At 41.4% G+C, this 18,828-nt stretch overlaps 1 protein-coding gene across 1 annotated transcript in view; it reads left to right on the top strand.

Moving 5' to 3' along the window:
• Window positions 1–18,828, top strand: part of LOC128664978 (chloride anion exchanger) — a 136,452-nt gene that overhangs the window by 36,514 nt on the left and 81,110 nt on the right. Inside the window, exon 3 of the mRNA XM_053719759.1 lies at window positions 14,879–14,989. Coding sequence (XP_053575734.1) covers window positions 14,879–14,989 — 111 coding nt within the window. The remainder of the gene's footprint in view (window positions 1–14,878; window positions 14,990–18,828) is intronic.

Here is an 18,828-nt window from a genome sequence, read left to right as displayed (position 1 = left end):
TGTGTCAGGCTCACAGCATATACTGTCGTTAATTGCTCTGTGCCACCACTGATATCTGCTTTAGTGTAAATAAAAATAAAAAACTTTTACATCATTTTGCTAGTGTAATCTAATTTCATTTTCTATCAGGCCTGTGTGTCAGGCCCACATCATATACTGTGATTAATTGCTCTGTGCCACCACTGATATCTGGTGTAACATTAGTGAAAAATTAAAAAAAAAAAACTTTTACATCATTTTGCTAGTGTAATCTAATTTCATTTTCTATTAAGCCTGTGTGTCAGGCCCACATCATATACTGTGATTATTAGCTCTGTTTTCTATTAGGCCTGTGTGTCAGGCTCACAGCATATACTGTGGTTAATTGCTCTGTGCCACCACTGATATCTGCTTAACATTAGTGTAAATTTAAAAAAAAAAAACTTTTACATCATTTTGCTAGTGTAATCTAATTTCATTTTCTATCAGGCCTGTGTGTCAGGCCCACATCATATACTGTGATTAATTGCTCTGTGCCACCACTGATATCTGGTGTAACATTAGTGTAAAATAAAAAAAATAAAAACATTTTCATCATTTTGCTAGTGTAATCTAATTTCATTTTCTATTAGGCCTGTGTGTCAGGCCCACATCATATACTGTGATTATTAGCTCTGTTTTCCACCACTTATATCTGGTTAACATTAGTGTAAATTTTTTAAAAAAATTTTTTACATCAGTCCTCTTCTAGTGTTATTTAATTGTAGTTGCCAGGCCAGCCTGGCTGCCACTAGTGCCAGCCTGTGTGTCAGGCTGCCAGCATATACTGTGCCTACTTCCATCCTCAGTGCCACCACTCCTATCTGGTGTAACATTATTTTAAATTTTGTAATTTAGGAGCTAGGAGCGGAAGCTGTAGAAGATTGGGTGTCCTGTGTTAGCCATTCAACTAGGTCCTCCTCAGAACTTTTCGCGTCCCTGGCACCTGGCCTGCCACTAGTGCCAGCCTGTGTGTCAGGCTGCCAGCACATACTGTGCCTACTTCTATCCTCAGTGCCACCACTCCTATCTGTTGTAACATTAGTGTAACTTTTTTTTTAAAAAAAACCTTTTACATCAGTCTGCTAGTGTTATTTAATTACAAACTAGTTACAGAGTTAGTGTGGACCGATGGTAATTTTACCAGAATTGCCTACCTCCTAATTGCACCTCTCACAGATGTGCAATTGATTTTATAGGATTATAATTAACAAAGGGTGGAGGCGGCGCCAAAAAGAGGCTATCTGGCACTTAAAAATTAAATTTCTATAAAAACGTGTAAGTATCAAGCTCAGAAATTGTAATGTCGGTTACAGATGAGAAGAATCTCAATTACTCAAAATGGATCGGCAGCTAACAATATATAAATATATATACAATTGAACCATAAGATCTGGTTTGAATTATTTATACTTCTTGAGCTAACCCAAACCCGTTTTATCAGATTATTAATTCCTTAAAAATGCAAGGTGCTGCGGGTACTAATATCAGATAACAAATTTTATTACAAATTTTCAGATAAATTCAGATAAATTCACAGGGTTCAAAAATTGACATATGAAATCATTCAATAAAATACTAAGACACCGGTGTCCATTATTCTAAAAAGTAAAAAATAAAATTACTAATACCTATTTGAATCTGTTCAGCAGACTAAAAGCAAACACTAGACAAAATGTTACAACACTCTAATCAAACATTGGTTGTAGAGCGGGTTTCATCTACTATATAGAACTGTTAGCAAAGACCAGTTATAAAACTCAGCTCGAAAATACTTAATATTGACTAGAACTGCAACAAAGCTTAAATTAAGCTGTGGTATAAATTACCCGACTGAATAGCAAATGTAGTGACCACTTCTGATAGTTACACAGTACTTTGTGTGTTAGGACACTATTGGGAGTCTGTTTTCAGCGGTGTGAGCATACTCATATATGCGCTGTTGTCTGATAATCTTCCGTAAGGGCTTTAAAGTCTCTTAGGCAGCAATCGCTTCCACAGATGTATAATAGTGTTTTCAAGGTGATTTGTAAGTCTCTTTTTTTTACCATTCAGAGTACCTGTGTTTGAACATTTGTCATACTCCAATTAGACACGTTTAAGCTTGAGATTGAAAACACTCACCCGGTCTTTCGGTAGTTCAGGCGGCAAGTCTTCAGCCTGTTTGTCTACATCCCACCGTGGTCGTGTTGGATCACTTTAAATAATTGTTGGCAATCTTCTCCTGATTTCTTTAGTGTGCACACTGGTAGATAATCCGTTGATCTGTACTCCTACCGTCTGACCAGGTTATTCAGGTATTTCTGGCGTGACGGTCCTGGGAGTAAATATGTCTCTGTGTTTTTTTCTGCAGGGCTGGATAGTAGACAAGTCTACGCGTTTCAGCTCACCAGGGAGCCTTTGTCAAGATCTTGACATATTTACTCCCACTTGCCCAGTGCCACCACTCATAATTTGTTTAATAGTATTGTAAGTGTACATTTTAAAAAAAATGACAGGCAGAGGCAGGCCACCCCACAGGTGCCGTCGTGGTGCTGTTATTCCCTTATACCCTACAACTATGCACAGTGTTCAGAGGCCAGGTGCCAGGGACGCGAAAAGTTCTGAGGAGGACCTAGTTGAATGGCTAACACAGGACACCCAATCTTCTACAGCTTACGCTCCTAGTCCTAACCTTGACGCACCATCCACCTCCAGCTGTGCTTCGGGCACCTCTCAAGTGACCAGTGCCACTCGCCCGCCTGTCGCCACCACCAACACTAGCACCACAGCCGCTTCACTTGATCTGTCAGAGGAGTTATTGACACACCAGTTGGAAGAAATGAGTGATGCGCAACCATCATTGACAGAGGATGTAGATAACAGTGATATGTCTCAGTCAGGCAGCATTACAGACATGGACGTACGGTGTGATGATGATGTTGTACCTGCTGCTGCTTCCTTTGTTGATTTGTCAGATACAAGTGAAGCGGTTGATGATGATTTGTCCGTGGATGTCACGTGGGTGCCCGCTAGAAGAGAAGAAGAAGAGGGGGAAAGTTCAGATGGGGAGACAGAGAGGAGGAGGAGGAGACGAGTTGGAAGCAGGGGGAGGTCGTCACAAGGAGCTAGTGGCACAGTCAGACAGCATGCATCGGCACCCGGGGTCAGCCAGACAGCACGCCAATCAACGCATGCTGTTGCCACCACCAGAATGCCGTCATTGCAGAGCTCAGCAGTGTGGCATTTTTTTTGTGTGTCTGCCTCTGACAACAGCGATGCCATTTGCAACCTGTGCCAAAAGAAACTGAGTCATGGGAAGTCCAACACCCACCTAGGTACAACTGCTTTGCGAAGGCACATGATCTCACATCACAAACGCCGATGGGAAGAACACATGAGTAGAAGCAGCACACAAACTCAAAGCCGCCCTCCTCCTCCTGGTCCAGCATCTTCAGCCATGTCAACCACTGCTGTCCTCCTTGCCCCCTCTCAACCATCCTCCACTCAGTCTCTCTTACGTAGCAGTTCCTGGTCATCTGCCCACAGTCAGGTGTCTGTCAAGGACATGTCTGAGCGTAAGAAGCCAATTTCCCAAAGTCACCCCCTTGCCCGACGTCTGACAGCTGGCTTGTCTGAACTCTTAGCCTGCCAGCTTTTACCATGCAAGCTGGTGGAGTCTGAGGCTTTCAAAAAATTTGTATCTATTGGGACACCGCAGTGGAAGGTACCTGGCCGAAATTTCATTTCACAAAAGGCAATCCCAAACCTGTACTCTATTGTGCGAAAGGAAGTAATGGCATGTCTGGCACACAGTGTTGAGGCAAGGGTCCATATGACCACTGATAGCTGGTCTGCAAAGCATGGTCAGGGCAGGTATATCACCTACACTGCACATTGGGTAAAACTGCTGATGGCTGACAAGCATGGAATGTGTGGCTCTGCAGAGGAGTTGGTGACACCGCCACGACTTGCAGGCAGGCCTGCTGCTACCTCCTCTACTCCTCCTACTCCATCCTCTTCCATAACCTCTTCCTCGGCTGAGTCCTCTTCTGCTGCTGCATCTTGCTCCACATCAACGGCACCCCCACAGCTCCCCAGGTACTATTCAACATCCCGGATACGGCAGTGTCACGCTGTCTTGGGGTTGACTTGCCTGAAAGCTGAGAGTCACACCGCACCAGCACTCCTGTCCGCCCTGAACGCACAGGTGGATCAGTGGCTGACTCCGCACCAACTGGAGATTGGCAAGGTTGTTTCTGACAATGGAAGTAATTTGGTGGCGGCATTGAAATTGGGCAAGTTGACACATGTGCCGTGCATGGCACATGTGTGTAATCTGATTGTACAACGCTTTGTGCATAAGTACCCAGTCTTACAGGACGTCCTGAAGCAGGCCAGGAAGGTGTGTGGCCATTTCAGACGTTCCTACACGGCCATGGCGCACTTGTCCGATATCCAGCGTCGAAACAACCTGCCAGTGAGGCGCTTGATTTGCGACAGCCCGACACGTTGGAATTCAACACTCCTAATGTTCGACCGCCTGCTCCAACAAGAAAAAGCTGTTACTGAGTATTTGTATGACCGGGGTGCTAGGACAGCCTCTGGGGTGCTGGGGATTTTTTTGCCAAATTATTGGACGCTCATGCGCAATGCCTGTAGGCTCATGCGTCCTTTTGAGGAGGTGACAAACCTTGTCAGTCGCACCGAAGGCACCATCAGCGACATCATACCATTTGTTTTCTTCCTGGTGCGTGCCCTGCGAAGGGTGCTGGATCAGGCTGTAGATGAGCGTGAAGAGGAAGAGTTGTGGTCTCCATCACCACCAGAAACAGCCTTATCAGCATCGCTTGTTGGACCTGCGGCAACGCAGGAAGAGGATTGTGAGGAAGAGGAGTCAGAGGAGGAATGTGGCTTGGAGGAGGAGGAAGACCAAGCACAACAGGCATCCCAGGGTGCTCGTTGTTGTCACCTATCTGGTACCCGTGGTGTTGTACGTGGCTGGGGGGAAGAAGATACCTTCAGTGACATCAGTGAGGACAAGGAATGGGACATGATTAGCTCGGCATCCAACCTTGTGCAAATGGGGTCTTTCATGCTGTCGTGCCTGTTGAGGGACCCTCGTATAAAAAAGCTGAAGGAGAACGACCTGTACTGGGTGTCCACGCTACTAAACCCCCGGTATAAGCATAAAGTGACTGAAATGTTACCAAATTCCAACAAGTCGGAAAGGATGGAGCAGTTCCAAAATAAATGAAAAACTATGCTTTACACAGCGTATACGAGTGATGTCACAGCACAACGGGAATCTAACAGGGGAAGAGATGAAAGTAATCCTCCTCCTCCTCCCACGACCATGGCGGCAAGGACAGGACGCTTTCCTGATGTGCTGTTGATGGAGGACATGCGGACCTTTTTAACTCCTATGCATCACCAGAGCCTTTCGGGATCCAGCCTCAGAGAAAGACTCAACCGACAGGTAGCAGACTACCTAGCATTAACTGCGGATCTCGACACTCTGAGGAGCGATGGACCCCTTGACTACTGGGTGTGCAGGCTTGACCTGTGGCCTAAACTATCCCAATTTGCAATTGAACTTCTGGCCTGCCCCGCTTCAAGTGTCCTGTCAGAAAGGACCTTCAGTGCAGCAGGAGGTTTTTTCACTGAGAAGAGAAGTCGCCTAGGTCAAAAAAGTCTTGATTATTTCACCTTTATTAAAATGAATGAGGGATGGATCCCGAAGGGACTGACATTGGGTGATACATTTGAGTAAAAAAGGCCTGATGATGAGATGAGCTGCCTTGGGCTACAGATGGCCGGATGACTTGCGTGACTTATCCGCCAACAACTAGTGTTCAAGCCGCAAGGTTTTAGGGCACTTTCTAACTGTTTTAGAAACATACATTTTTCTGGCCGCTGCTACAGCAGCGGCTGCAACAATACCTAATTTTTCAGGCATTTGGACATGCCTAATTTTTCTGGCCTCTGGTGCTGCACTGTGGCTACAAAACCCAAACCAAAAAAAAGGCACATAACAGTGATGAAACTGTTAAGAATAGTACTCATTAACACACCACTCATATCTGGTGGCAAAGTAGATTGCACGCGCAGTGGCCCAAATTTGAAGTAGGAGGACCGAACAAGCATCTTTTTCCATCTCATGGTTCGGAAAAATTATCTACGGGTTCCTAAAAACGATGCCATACCTGTACTCGATTGTGCAAAAGGATGGCATATGTGGTGTTTCATGCTGTTGTGCCTGTTGAGGGTAGTGGACCATCGTATAAAAAGGCTGAAGGAGAACGACCTGTACTGGGTGTCCAAGCATGTTTTTTGTTCAATTTCCCGGTTCCTAAAAATTATCTCCGGGTTCCTAAAATTGATGCCATACCTGTACTCTATTGTGCAAAAGGATGGCATATGTGGTGTTTCATGCTGTTGTTTCTGTTGAGGGTCCTGGACCCTCGTATAAAAAGGCTGAAGGAGAATGACCTGTACTGGGTGTCCAATCATCTTTTTCCATCTCCCGGTTCCTAAAAATTATCTCCGGGTTTCTAAAATCAATGCCATACCTGTACTCGATTGTGCAAAAGGATGGCATATGTGGTGTTTCATGCTGTTGTTTCTGTTGAGGGTCCTGGACCCTCGTATAAAAAGGCTGAAGGAGAACGACCTGTAATGGGTGTCCAAGCATTTTTTTCCATCTCCCGGTTCCTAAAAATTATCTCTGGGTTCCTAAAATCGATGCCATACCTGTACTCTATTGTGCGAAAGGAAATAACCTTACCATGGGTCTCAGCCGCATGTCTTGTTGTTATATTTTGTCAGGGTAATCGGGCAGGCCATATAGACCTCCCCCGATAGGGGGAGTAACACGTATTAAAGTGCTAAGAATAGTACTACTTAACACAACCTAGTTACCATGGCTTCCAGACCGCATGTCTTTTATTGTTATATTTTGTTAGGGTAATCAGGCAGGCCATACAGAACTCCCCCGATAGGTGGAGTAACACGTATTAAAGTGCTAAGAATAGTACTACTTAACACAACCTAGTTACCATGGCTCCCAGACCGCGTGTCTTTTATTGTTATATTTTGTCAGGGTAATCAGGCAGGCCATATAGACCTCACCCGATAGGGGGAGTAAAAGGGATTAAAGTGCTAAGAATACTACTACTTAACACAACCTAGTTACCATGGCTCCCAGACCGCATGTCTTATTGTTATATTTTGTCAGGGTAATCAGGCAGGCCATATAGACCTCCCCCGATAGGTGTAGTAAAAGGGATTAAAGTTCTAAGAATAGTACTGTACTTCTTAATACAACCTTACCATGGGTCCCAGACCGCATGTCTTATTGTTATATTTTGTCAGGGTAATCAGGCAGGCCATATAGACCTCCCCCGATAGGTGTAGTAAAAGGGATTAAAGTGCTAAGAATAGTACTACTTAACACAACCTAGTTACCATGGCTCCCAGACCGCATGTCTTATTGTTATATTTTGTCAGGGTAATCAGGCAGGCCATATAGACCTCCCCTGATAGGGGGAGTAAAAGGGATTAAAGTGCTAAGAATAGTACTACTTTACAGTACACAACCTAGTTACCATGGGTCCCAGACCGCATGTCTTATTGTTATATTTTGTCAGGGTAATGATGCAGGCCATATAGACCTCCCCCGATAGGTGTAGTAAAAGGGATTAAAGTTCTAAGAATAGTACTGTACTACTTAATACAACCTTACCATGGGTCCCAGACCGCATGTCTTATTGTTATATTTTGTCAGGGTAATCAGGCAGGCCATATAGACCTCCCCCGATAGGTGTAGTAAAAGGGATTAAAGTGCTAAGAATAGTACTACTTAACACAACCTAGTTACCATGGCTCCCAGACCGCATGTCTTATTGTTATATTTTGTCAGGGTAATCAGGCAGGCCATATAGACCTCCCCTGATAGGGGGAGTAAAAGGGATTAAAGTGCTAAGAATAGTACTACTTTACAGTACACAACCTAGTTACCATGGGTCCCAGACCGCATGTCTTATTGTTATATTTTGTCAGGGTAATCATGCAGGCCATATAGACCTCCCCCGATAGGGGGAGTTACAGGGATTAAAGTGCTAAGAATAGTACTACTTAACACAACCTAGTTACCATGGCTCCCAGACCGCATGTCTTATTGTTATATTTTGTCAGGGTAATCATGCAGGCCATATAGACCTCCCCCGATAGGAGGAGTAACACGTATTAAAGTGCTAAGAATAGTACTACTAAACACAACCTAATTACCATGGGTCCCAGAATGCATGTTTTATTATTATACTTTGTCAGGGTAATCGTGCAGGCCATATAGACCTCCCCCGATATCGGGACTAACAGGTATTAAAGTGCTAAGAACAGTAGTACTTAACACAACCTAGTTACCATGGGTCCCAGACCGCATGTCTTGTTGTTATATTTTGTCAGGGTAATCATGCAGGCCATATAGACCTCCCCCGATAGGGGGAGTAACAGGTATTAAAGTGCTAAGAATAGTACTACTTAACACAACCTAGTTACCATGGGTACCAGACCGCATGTCTTGTTGTTATATTTTGTCAGGGTAATCATGCAGGCCATATAGACCTCCCCCGATATCGGGACTAACAGGTATTAAAGTGCTAAGAACAGTACTACTTAACACAACCTAGTTACCATGGGTCTCAGACCGCATGTCTTGTTGTTATACTTTGTCAGGGTAATCATGCAGGCCATATAGACCTCCCCCGATATGGGGAGTAACAGGTATTAAACTGCTAAGAACAGTACTACTTAACACAACCTAGTTACCATGGGTCCCAGACCGCATGTCTTGTTGTGATACTTTGTCAGGGTAATCATGCAGGCCATATAGACCTCCCCAGATAGGGGGAGTAACAGGTATTAAAGTGCTAAGAATAGTACTACTTAACACAACCTAGTTACCATGGGTCCCAGCCCACATGTTTTGTTGTTATACTTTGTCAGGGTAATCATGCAGGCCATATAGACCTCCCCCGATAGGGGGAGTAAAAGGGATTAAAGTGCTAAGAACAGTACTACTTAACACAACCTAGTTACCATGGGTCCCAGACCGCATGTTTTGTTGTTATACTTTGTCAGGGTAATCATGCAGGCCATATAGACCTCCCCCGATATCGGGACTAACAGGTATTAAAGTGCTAAGAACAGTACTACTTAACACAACCTAGTTACCATGGGTCTCAGACCGCATGTCTTGTTGTTATACTTTGTCAGGGTAATCATGCAGGCCATATAGACCTCCCCCGATATGGGGAGTAAAAGGGATTAAAGTGCTAAGAATAGTACTACTAAACACAACCTAATTACCATGGGTCCCAGACTGCATGTTTTATTATTATACTTTGTCAGGGTAATCATGCAGGCCATATAGACCTCCCCAGATATGGGGAGTAACAGGTATTAAACTGCTAAGAACAGTACTACTTAACACAACCTAGTTACCATGGGTCCCAGACCGCATGTCTTGTTGTGATACTTTGTCAGGGTAATCATGCAGGCCATATAGACCTCCCCAGATAGGGGGAGTAACAGGTATTAAAGTGCTAAGAATAGTACTACTTAACACAACCTACTTACCATGGGTACCAGACCGCATGTCTTGTTGTTATATTTTGTCAGGGTAATCATGCAGGCCATATAGACCTCCCCTGATAGGGGGAGTAAAAGGGATTAAAGTGCTAAGAATAGTACTACTAAACACAACCTAATTACCATGGGTCCCAGACCGCATGTTTTATTATTATACTTTGTCAGGGTAATCATGCAGGCCATATAGACCTCCCCCGATATCGGGACTAACAGGTATTAAAGTGCTAAGAACAGTACTACTGAACACAACCTAGTTACCATGGGTCCCAGACCGCATGTCTTGTTGTGATACTTTGTCAGGGTAATCATGCAGGCCATATAGACCTCCACAGATAGGGGGAGTAACAGGTATTAAAGTGCTAAGAATAGTACTACTTAACACAACCTTGTTACCATGGGTACCAGTCCGCATGTCTTGTTGTTATATTTTGTCAGGGTAATCATGCAGGCCATATAGACCTCCCCCGATATCGGGACTAACAGGTATTAAAGTGCTAAGAACAGTACTACTTAACACAACCTAGTTACCATGGGTCTCAGACCGCATGTCTTGTTGTTATACTTTGTCAGGGTAATCATGCAGGCCATATAGACCTCCCCCGATATGGGGAGTAACAGGTATTAAACTGCTAAGAACAGTACTACTTAACACAACCTAGTTACCATGGGTCCCAGACCGCATGTCTTGTTGTGATACTTTGTCAGGGTAATCATGCAGGCCATATAGACCTCCCCAGATAGGGGGAGTAACAGGTATTAAAGTGCTAAAAATAGTACTACTTAACACAACCTAGTTACCATGGGTCCCAGACCACATGTTTTGTTGTTATACTTTGTCAGGGTAATCATGCAGGCCATATAGACCTCCCCCGATAGGGGGAGTAAAAGGGATTAAAGTGCTAAGAACAGTACTACTTAACACAACCTAGTTACCATGGGTCCCAGACCGCATGTTTTGTTGTTATACTTTGTCAGGGTAATCATGCAGGCCATATAGACCTCCCCCGATAGGGGGAGTAACAGGGATTAAAGTGCTAAGAATAGTACTACTTAACACAACCTAGTTACCATGGGTCCCAGACCACATGTTTTGTTGTTATACTTTGTCAGGGTAATCATGCAGGCCATATAGACCTCCCCCGATAGGGGGAGTAAAAGGGATTAAAGTGCTAAGAATAGTACTACTGTACTAAACACAACCTAATTACCATGTGTCCCAGACCGCATGTCTTGTTGTTATACTTTGTCAGGGTAATCATGCAGGCCATATAGACCTACCCAGATAGGGGGAGTAACATGGATTAAAGTGCTAAGAATAGTACTAATATAAACACAACCTAGTTACCATGGGTCCCAGACCGCATGTCTTGTTGTTATACTTTGTCAGGGTAATCATGCAGGCCATATAGACCTCCCCCGATAGGGGGAGTTACAGGGATTAAAGTGCTAAGAATAGTACTACTTAACACAACCTAGTTACAATGGGTCCCAGACCACATGTTTTGTTGTTATACTTTGTCAGGGTAATCATGCAGGCCATATAGACCTCCCCCGATAGGGGGAGTAAAAGGGATTAAAGTGCTAAGAATAGTACTACTTAACACAACCTAGTTACCATGGGTCCCAGACCGCATGTTTTATTATTATACTTTGTCAGGGTAATTATATATCTATCAAATCGATCTATTTATCTTCTATCGATTCTATCTAACTATCAATCTATGTATATCTATCTATCAAATCTATCTATCTCGTGGCCGGACTGATTTGAGACAGCCACTTGTGTTTAGGCCAAATTTGAAGTAGGAGGACAGACCAATCATCTTCTTCCATTTCCCTGTTCCAAAAATGCAGGCCATATAGACCTCCCCCGATAGGGGGAGTAACAGGTAGTAAACTGCTAAGAATAATACTACTTAACACACCACGGGTCCCAGACCGCATGTCTTATTGTTATACTCTGTCAGGGAAATCATATATCTATCAAATCTATCTATTTATCTATCAAATCTATCTAACTATCAATCAATCAATCAATCAATCAATCGTATCTATCAAATATAAATTGCATCTATTGATCTATGTAATTCGTATCTATCAAATGTATATTGCATCTTTTGATCTATGTAATTCGTATCTATCAAATGTATATTGCATCGATTGATCTATGTAATTCGTATCTATCAAATGTATATTGCATCTATTGATCTATGTAATTTGTATCTATCATATGTATATTGCATCTATTGATCTATGTAATCTATGTATCTAACTATCAAATCTATCTAACTCGTGTTTGTGCAAATGGACTGTTTGCAGTTGTTTGCGGTGCGTTACACAGGGAGTTTGGTCTGTCACTGTGAAGCGGGCGTAACCCTTACACTACCTGATCGATACAACATCATACCTGATGTTTTAAAGCACGTTATTCAAAATTTTTTTAGGAATGTTAGGTGATTAAGGCCCTTTATGGGTTAAAACCAGACTCTGCATCAACTATGTAATTTTCCTTGGGAGTTTTGCCATGGATCCCCCTCCGGCATGCCCCAGTCCAGGTGTTAGTCCTCTTGAAACAACATTTCCATCACTATTGTGGCCAGAAAGAGTCCTTGTGGGTTTTAAAGTTCGCCTGCCTCTTGAAGTCAATGGCGGTTCACGCGGTTCGCTGGTTCGCGAACAGTCGCGGAAGTTCGAGTCCGCTGTTCGCGAACCGAAATTTTAAGGTTTGCGACATCACTAATCCCTGGTTGAAACCAATTTTTATCCAGTTTGTTGCAACTAAGAGTATAGGTACTTCCAATGAACTTTATGCAGTCTGAACTGTTAACACTATTCTAAATTTAACCATTCAGTTCTAAAACATTTAATAAAACCAAAAACAAGTGCCTGTTCTGGTAATTGCCCAGTACTGTAGTTATAGAACCGTTATCTCACAGGTATATTTGGTTTCACTTCATGATCCCTGTTTACTAAGCTGTCAACAATCCATGCACACATATAAATTCAAATTTATCAAAAAGAAATACCCGTAGAAAATAAGTGTTCACTGTTCACCTGTACTGTTCCTGTACTGACCTCTGAGCATCACCCGGGAGTTATTATTTGAAGTAATTTGTTCTGCTGATATGAACTTGTATGCCGCTTTCTAAATGCTTTTTTTTATTTTGCTCCTTTGAACACCATGGGAATAAACAGGAGTCTTGACTCACACCCTGTTGAGAAAACATAAACAGGGACTAAATGTCCAACAGAGAAGGTGTAAAAGAGTGGCAAGGATCCCCCTTCCCATATGTGGACAACCTAACAAGGAATCTCATTATTTTTATACTTTTTCTATTGATTTTTTGAGTCACATAAAGAGCACATTCAGGTAAAGGCAAATTAGGTTTGATGGTTTGAGTCAAATGCTTTCAGATGCCTTCAGATGTATAAACCATTTTTTGCTTCACATGCTAACTTGATGTGATCATTCTCTTTTTTGGTGGGCTAGATTGATCAACTTGGAAAAGACAAGGCATGAGGTATATGTTGAAATCCTTGGAATTATACTCACAGATTGCTTGAAAAATAGACTCCCAGCAGTTTCATTAAAGTATACATATGTAGTTAAGCGTAGACAATTTGAGGTGTTCAGATTGGTAATGAATTAGTCACATACATTGATTTGATTAATTAATTAGTAAATATGACATTTTGATTATAATATATCTTAAAGGGACAGTAAACACCAAAAATGTTATTGTTTAAAAATATAAACACTTTATTTACCATTCCCCAGTTCCCCAGTTTTGCATAACCAACACAGTTATATTAATATACTTTTTGCCTCTAGGACTACCTTGTTTCTAAGCTTCTGCAGACAGTCTCCTTATCTCAGATCTTTTGACAGACTTGCATTTCAGGCAATTAGTGCTGACTCTTAAATAACTCCCTGGGAATGAGTACAATGTTGTCTATATGGCAAACATGAACAAACAGTATATATTATTAGCTATTCACAGCCAGATTGTGAGATAAGAGGTGGGCTGCAGAGTCTTGGAAATCAGCCTATAAGCCTACCTAGATTTAGCCTTAAACAAAAAATACCAAGAGAAAAAACAAATTTGATGATAAAAGTAAATTGGAAAGTTGTTTAAAATTACATGCCCTGTCTGAATCATGAAAGGTTAATTTGGTGTTTACTGTCCCTTTAAGTGCTATGAACTTGTTAAAGGGACACTCAAGTCAAAATAAACTTTTATTATTCAGATAGAGCATTCAATTTTAAACAACTTTCCAATTTTCTTCCATTAAAAAAAGTGCACAGTCTTTTTACATTTAAACTTTTTGAGTCACCTACTGAGCATGTGCAAGAATATGCATTTGTGATTGGCTGATGGCTGTCACATGGTACGTGTATGCATTTGTGATTGGCTGATGGCTGTCACATGGTACAGGGGGGAGTGAAAATAAACATAACTTTTAAAATTATTAGAAAGAAATCTACTACTCATTTGAAGTTCAGACTAAGTGCTATTGCATTTTCTTGTTATCTTGCATTTGTTGATTATGCAAATCAACTGCGTTTATTGGTCCTTTAAGTTAATAATGTTGCTACATACAAACATGGATTTTGGCAGACAATGTGCAGTTCATACAAATACATTAAGTCATAGGGGCCGATTTATCAAGGGCAGAATGGCCCCATATGCCCCTGTTTCCGCGCAAGCGTTCAGGCTCGCCAGAAACAGCAGTTATGAAGCAGGGGTTTTAAGACAGCTGCTCCTTAACTGGTCCACTGCCTCTGAGGCTGCGGACATCAATCCGCCCAATCCTATACGATCGGGTTGATTGACACAACCTGCTAGCGGCCGATTGGCCGAAATTCTACAGGGGGCGGCATTGCACAAGCAGTTCACCAGAACTGCTTATGCAATGTAAAATGCTGACAGCGTATGCTGTCGGCATTCAGCATTGTCTGTCAGACATGACACGCTACAGCGTTTTATGTCGGACAGACATTGATAAATTGGCCCCATAGAATCCTCTTATTGTTAGTGTTTTATAACATATTTACATATTGCTGATAGATACAAGATATGTAGCCTTATCAGTAAAACTTTATATTACAATTATATTAATCATTATGAACAAACAAAAAACAAACATTTTTTATAGATGTTCACATAACTTGTTTAAGTGAAATCAATAACTTATATTACAAAGAAAATATGTTTTTTTTGTTTTACAGGTCTGGCATATGCTCTTTTAGCAAACGTATCACCTGGATATGGACTCTACACTTCATTTTTTCCAGTTGTGGTGTATTTTTTCCTTGGCACATCCAAACATATATCTGCTGGTAAGCTCTGAATTACAAACAGTACATTTTCCAAATAAACATTGCACTCAAAGATAGGTTGGTATCAAATATAAATATCATGTTCCTATGTTTAGAGTAATGCCTGCGTTTTGGTCAGTATAAATAGTAATCATCAGATAACTCTCAAATCAAAATCCTATATATCTTGTATATCAAAGTCAGCACTTGAATGAAACTAAAATACGCCTAGATTACGAGTTTTGCGTTAGAGGCTATGCGGTGCAAGCGAGCAGTTCTCTCACCGCTCACTTAAATGCAACGCTGGTATTACGAGTTTTCTGAAACCCGTCGTTAAAAGACAAAAAGTGAGCATTGAGCAAAATTTTGCTCCAAATCTCACGTCAATACCAGCGCTGCTTAAGTCAGCGGTGAGCTGGTGTAATGTGCTCGTGCACGATTTCCCCATAGGAATCAATGAGGAGAGCCGGCTGAAAAAAAGTCTAACTGCAAAAAAGCAGCATATAACTCACTAACGCAGCCCCATTGATTCCTATGGGGAAATAAAAGTTATGTTTACACCTAACACCCTAACATGAACCCCGAGTCTAAACACCTCTAATCTTACACTTATTAACCCCTAATCTGCCGCCCCCGACATCGCCGACACCTACATTATATTATTAACCCCTAATCTGCCGCTCCGGACACCGCCGCCACCTACATTATAGTTATGAACCCCTAATCTGCTGCCCCCAACATCGCCACCACCTACATTATATTTATTAACCCCTAATCTGCCTTCCTCAATGTCACGGCAACCTACCTACATTTATTAACCCCTAATCTGCCTCCCCCAACGTCGCTACCACTATATTAAAGTTATTAACCCCTAAACCTAAGTCTAACCCTAAACCTAACACCCCCTAACTTAAATATAATTTTAATAAATCTAAATAAATATTCCTATAATTAACTAAAAAATTCCTATTTAAAACTAAATACTTACCTATAAAATAAACCCTAAACTAGCTACAATATAACTAATAGTTACATTGTAGCTATCTTAGGGTTTATTTTTATTTTACAGGCAAGTTTGTATTTATTTTATCTAGGTAGAATAGTTACAAAATAGTTATTAACTATTTAATAACTACCTAGCTAAAATAAATACAAATTGACCTGTAAAATAAAACCTAACCTAAGTTACACTAACACCTAACACTACACTATAATTAAATAAATTAACTAAATTAAATACAATTACCTAAATTAAATTAGCTAAAGTACAAAACCCCCCCACTAAATTACAGAAAATAATAAACAAATTACAGAAATTTAAACTAATTACACCTAATCTAATAGCCCTATTAAAATAAAAAAGCCCCCCAAAATAAAAAACCCTAGCCTAAATTAAACTATCAATGGCCCTTAAAAGGGCCTTTTGCAAAGTATTCAGCTCTTTTACCTGTGAAAAAAAAATACAAACTACCCCCCCAACAGTAAAACCCACCACCCACACAACCAACCCCCCAAATAAAATACTAGCTAAAAAAACCTAAGCTCCCCATTGCCCTGAAAAGGGCATTTGGATGGGCATTGCCCTTAAAAGGGCAGTTAGCTCTTTTGCCGCCCAAAACCTATTATAAAATAACCCCCACCCAATACACCCTTAAAAAACCTAACACTAACCCCCTGAAGATTGACTTACCGGGAGACGTCTTCATCCAAGCCGGGCGAAGTGGTCCTCCAGACGGGCAGAAGTCTTCATCCAAGCCGGGCAGAAATGGTCCTCCAGATGGGCAGAAGTCTTCATCCAGACGGTATCTTCTATCTTCATCCATCCGGCGAGGAGCGGGTCCATCTTCAAGACATCCAACGCAGAGCATCCTCTTCTTCCGACGACTAAAACTGAATGAAGGTACCTTTAAGTGACGTCATCCAAGATGGCGTCCCTTAGATTCTGATTGGCTGATAGAATTCTATCAGCCAATCGGAATTAAGGCAGAAAAAATCCAATTGGCTGATGCAATCAGCCAATAGGATTGAGCTTGCATTCTGTTGGCTGATTGGAACAGCCAATAGAATGCAAGCTCAATCCTATTGGCTGATTGGATCAGCCAATAGGATTGAACTTCAATCCCATTGGCTGATTGCATCAGTCAATAGGATTTTTTCTACCTTAATTCCAATTGGTTGATAGAATTCAGGCAATCGGAATCTAAGGGACACCATCTTGGATGACATCACTTAAAGGTACCTTCATTCTGTGTTAGTCGTCGGAAGAAGAGGATGCTTCACGTCAGATGTCTTGAAGATAGACCCACTCCGCACCGGATGGATTAAGATAGAAGATGCCGTCTGGATGAAGACTTCTGCCCGTCTGGAGGACCACTTCTGCCCGGCTTGGATGAAGACGTCTCCCGGTAAGTTGATCTTCAGGGAGTTAGTGTTAGGTTTTTTTAAGGGTGTATTGGGTGTTTTTTTTTTAGATTAGGGTTTGGGCGGCAAAAGAGCTAACTGCCCTTTTAAGGGCAATGCCCATCCAAATGCCCTTTTCAGGGCAATGGGGAGCTTAGGTTTTTTTAGCTAGTATTTTATTTGGGGGGTTGGTTGTGTGGGTGGTGGGTTTTACTGTTGGGGGTTTGTTTGTATTTTTTTTTTACAGGTAAAAGAGCTGATTACTTTGGGGCAATGCCCCGTAAAAGGCCCTTTTACGGGCTATTGGTAGTTTAGTTTAGGCAAGGTTTTTTTTTTTATTTTGGGGGGGCTTTTTTATTTTAATAGGGCTATTAGATTAGGTGTAATTAGTTTAATTTCTGTAATTTGTTTATTATTTTCTGTAATTTAGTGGGGGGGTTTTGTACTTTAGCTAATTTAATTTAATTTAGGTAATTGTATTTAATTTAGTTAATTTATTTAATTATAGTGTAGTGTTAGGTGTTAGTGTAACTTAGGTTAGGTTTTATTTTACAGGTAAATTTGTATTTATTTTAGCTAGGTAGTTATTAAATAGTTAATAACTATTTAATAACTATTCTACCTAGTTAAAATAAATACAAACTTGCCTGTAAAATAAAAATAAACCCTAAGATAGCTACACTGTAACTATTAGTTATATTGTAGCTAGTTTAGGGTTTATTTTATAGCTAAGTATTTAGTTTTAAATAGGAATAATTTAGTTAATGATAGGAATATTTATTTAGATTTATTTAAATTATATTTAAGTTAGTGGGTGTTAGGTTTAGGGTTAGACTTAGGTTTAGTGGTTAATAACTTTAATATAGTGGTGGCGACGTTGGGGGCAGCAGATTAGGGGTTAATAAGTGTAGGTAGGTGGCGGCGATGTTAGGGATGGCAGATTAGGGGTTAATAATATTTAACTAATGTTTGCGAAGCGGGAGTGCGGCGGTTTAGGGGTTAATATGTTTATTATAGTGGCGGCAACGGGGGCGGCAAATTAAGGGTTAATAAGTGTAGGTAGGTGGGGACGGCAGATTAGGGGTTAATAAAAATAATGTAGATGTCGGCGATGTTGGGGCAGCAGATTAGGGGTTCATAAATATAATGTAGGTGGCGGCAGTGTCCGGAGCGGCAGATTAGGGGTTAAAATGTTTATTTTAGTATTTGCGATGCGGGAGGGCCTCCGTTTAGGGGTTAATAGGTAGTCTATGGGTGTTAGTGTACTTTTTAGCACTTTAGTTATGAGTTTGATGCTACGGCGTTGTACCATAAAACTCTTAACTACTGACTTTTAAATGCGTTAGGACTCTTGACAGGAGAGGGTGTACCGCTCACTTTTTGGCCTCCCAGGACAGACTCGTAATACCGGCACTATGGAAGTCCCATAGAAAAAAGGTTTTACAGAGTTTAAAACGTAA

This window comes from Bombina bombina, chromosome 6, assembly GCF_027579735.1.
Source record: "Bombina bombina isolate aBomBom1 chromosome 6, aBomBom1.pri, whole genome shotgun sequence".
Classification (NCBI taxonomy): Eukaryota; Metazoa; Chordata; class Amphibia; order Anura; family Bombinatoridae; genus Bombina; species Bombina bombina.
This window is presented reverse-complemented; position numbering and strand designations above follow the sequence as displayed.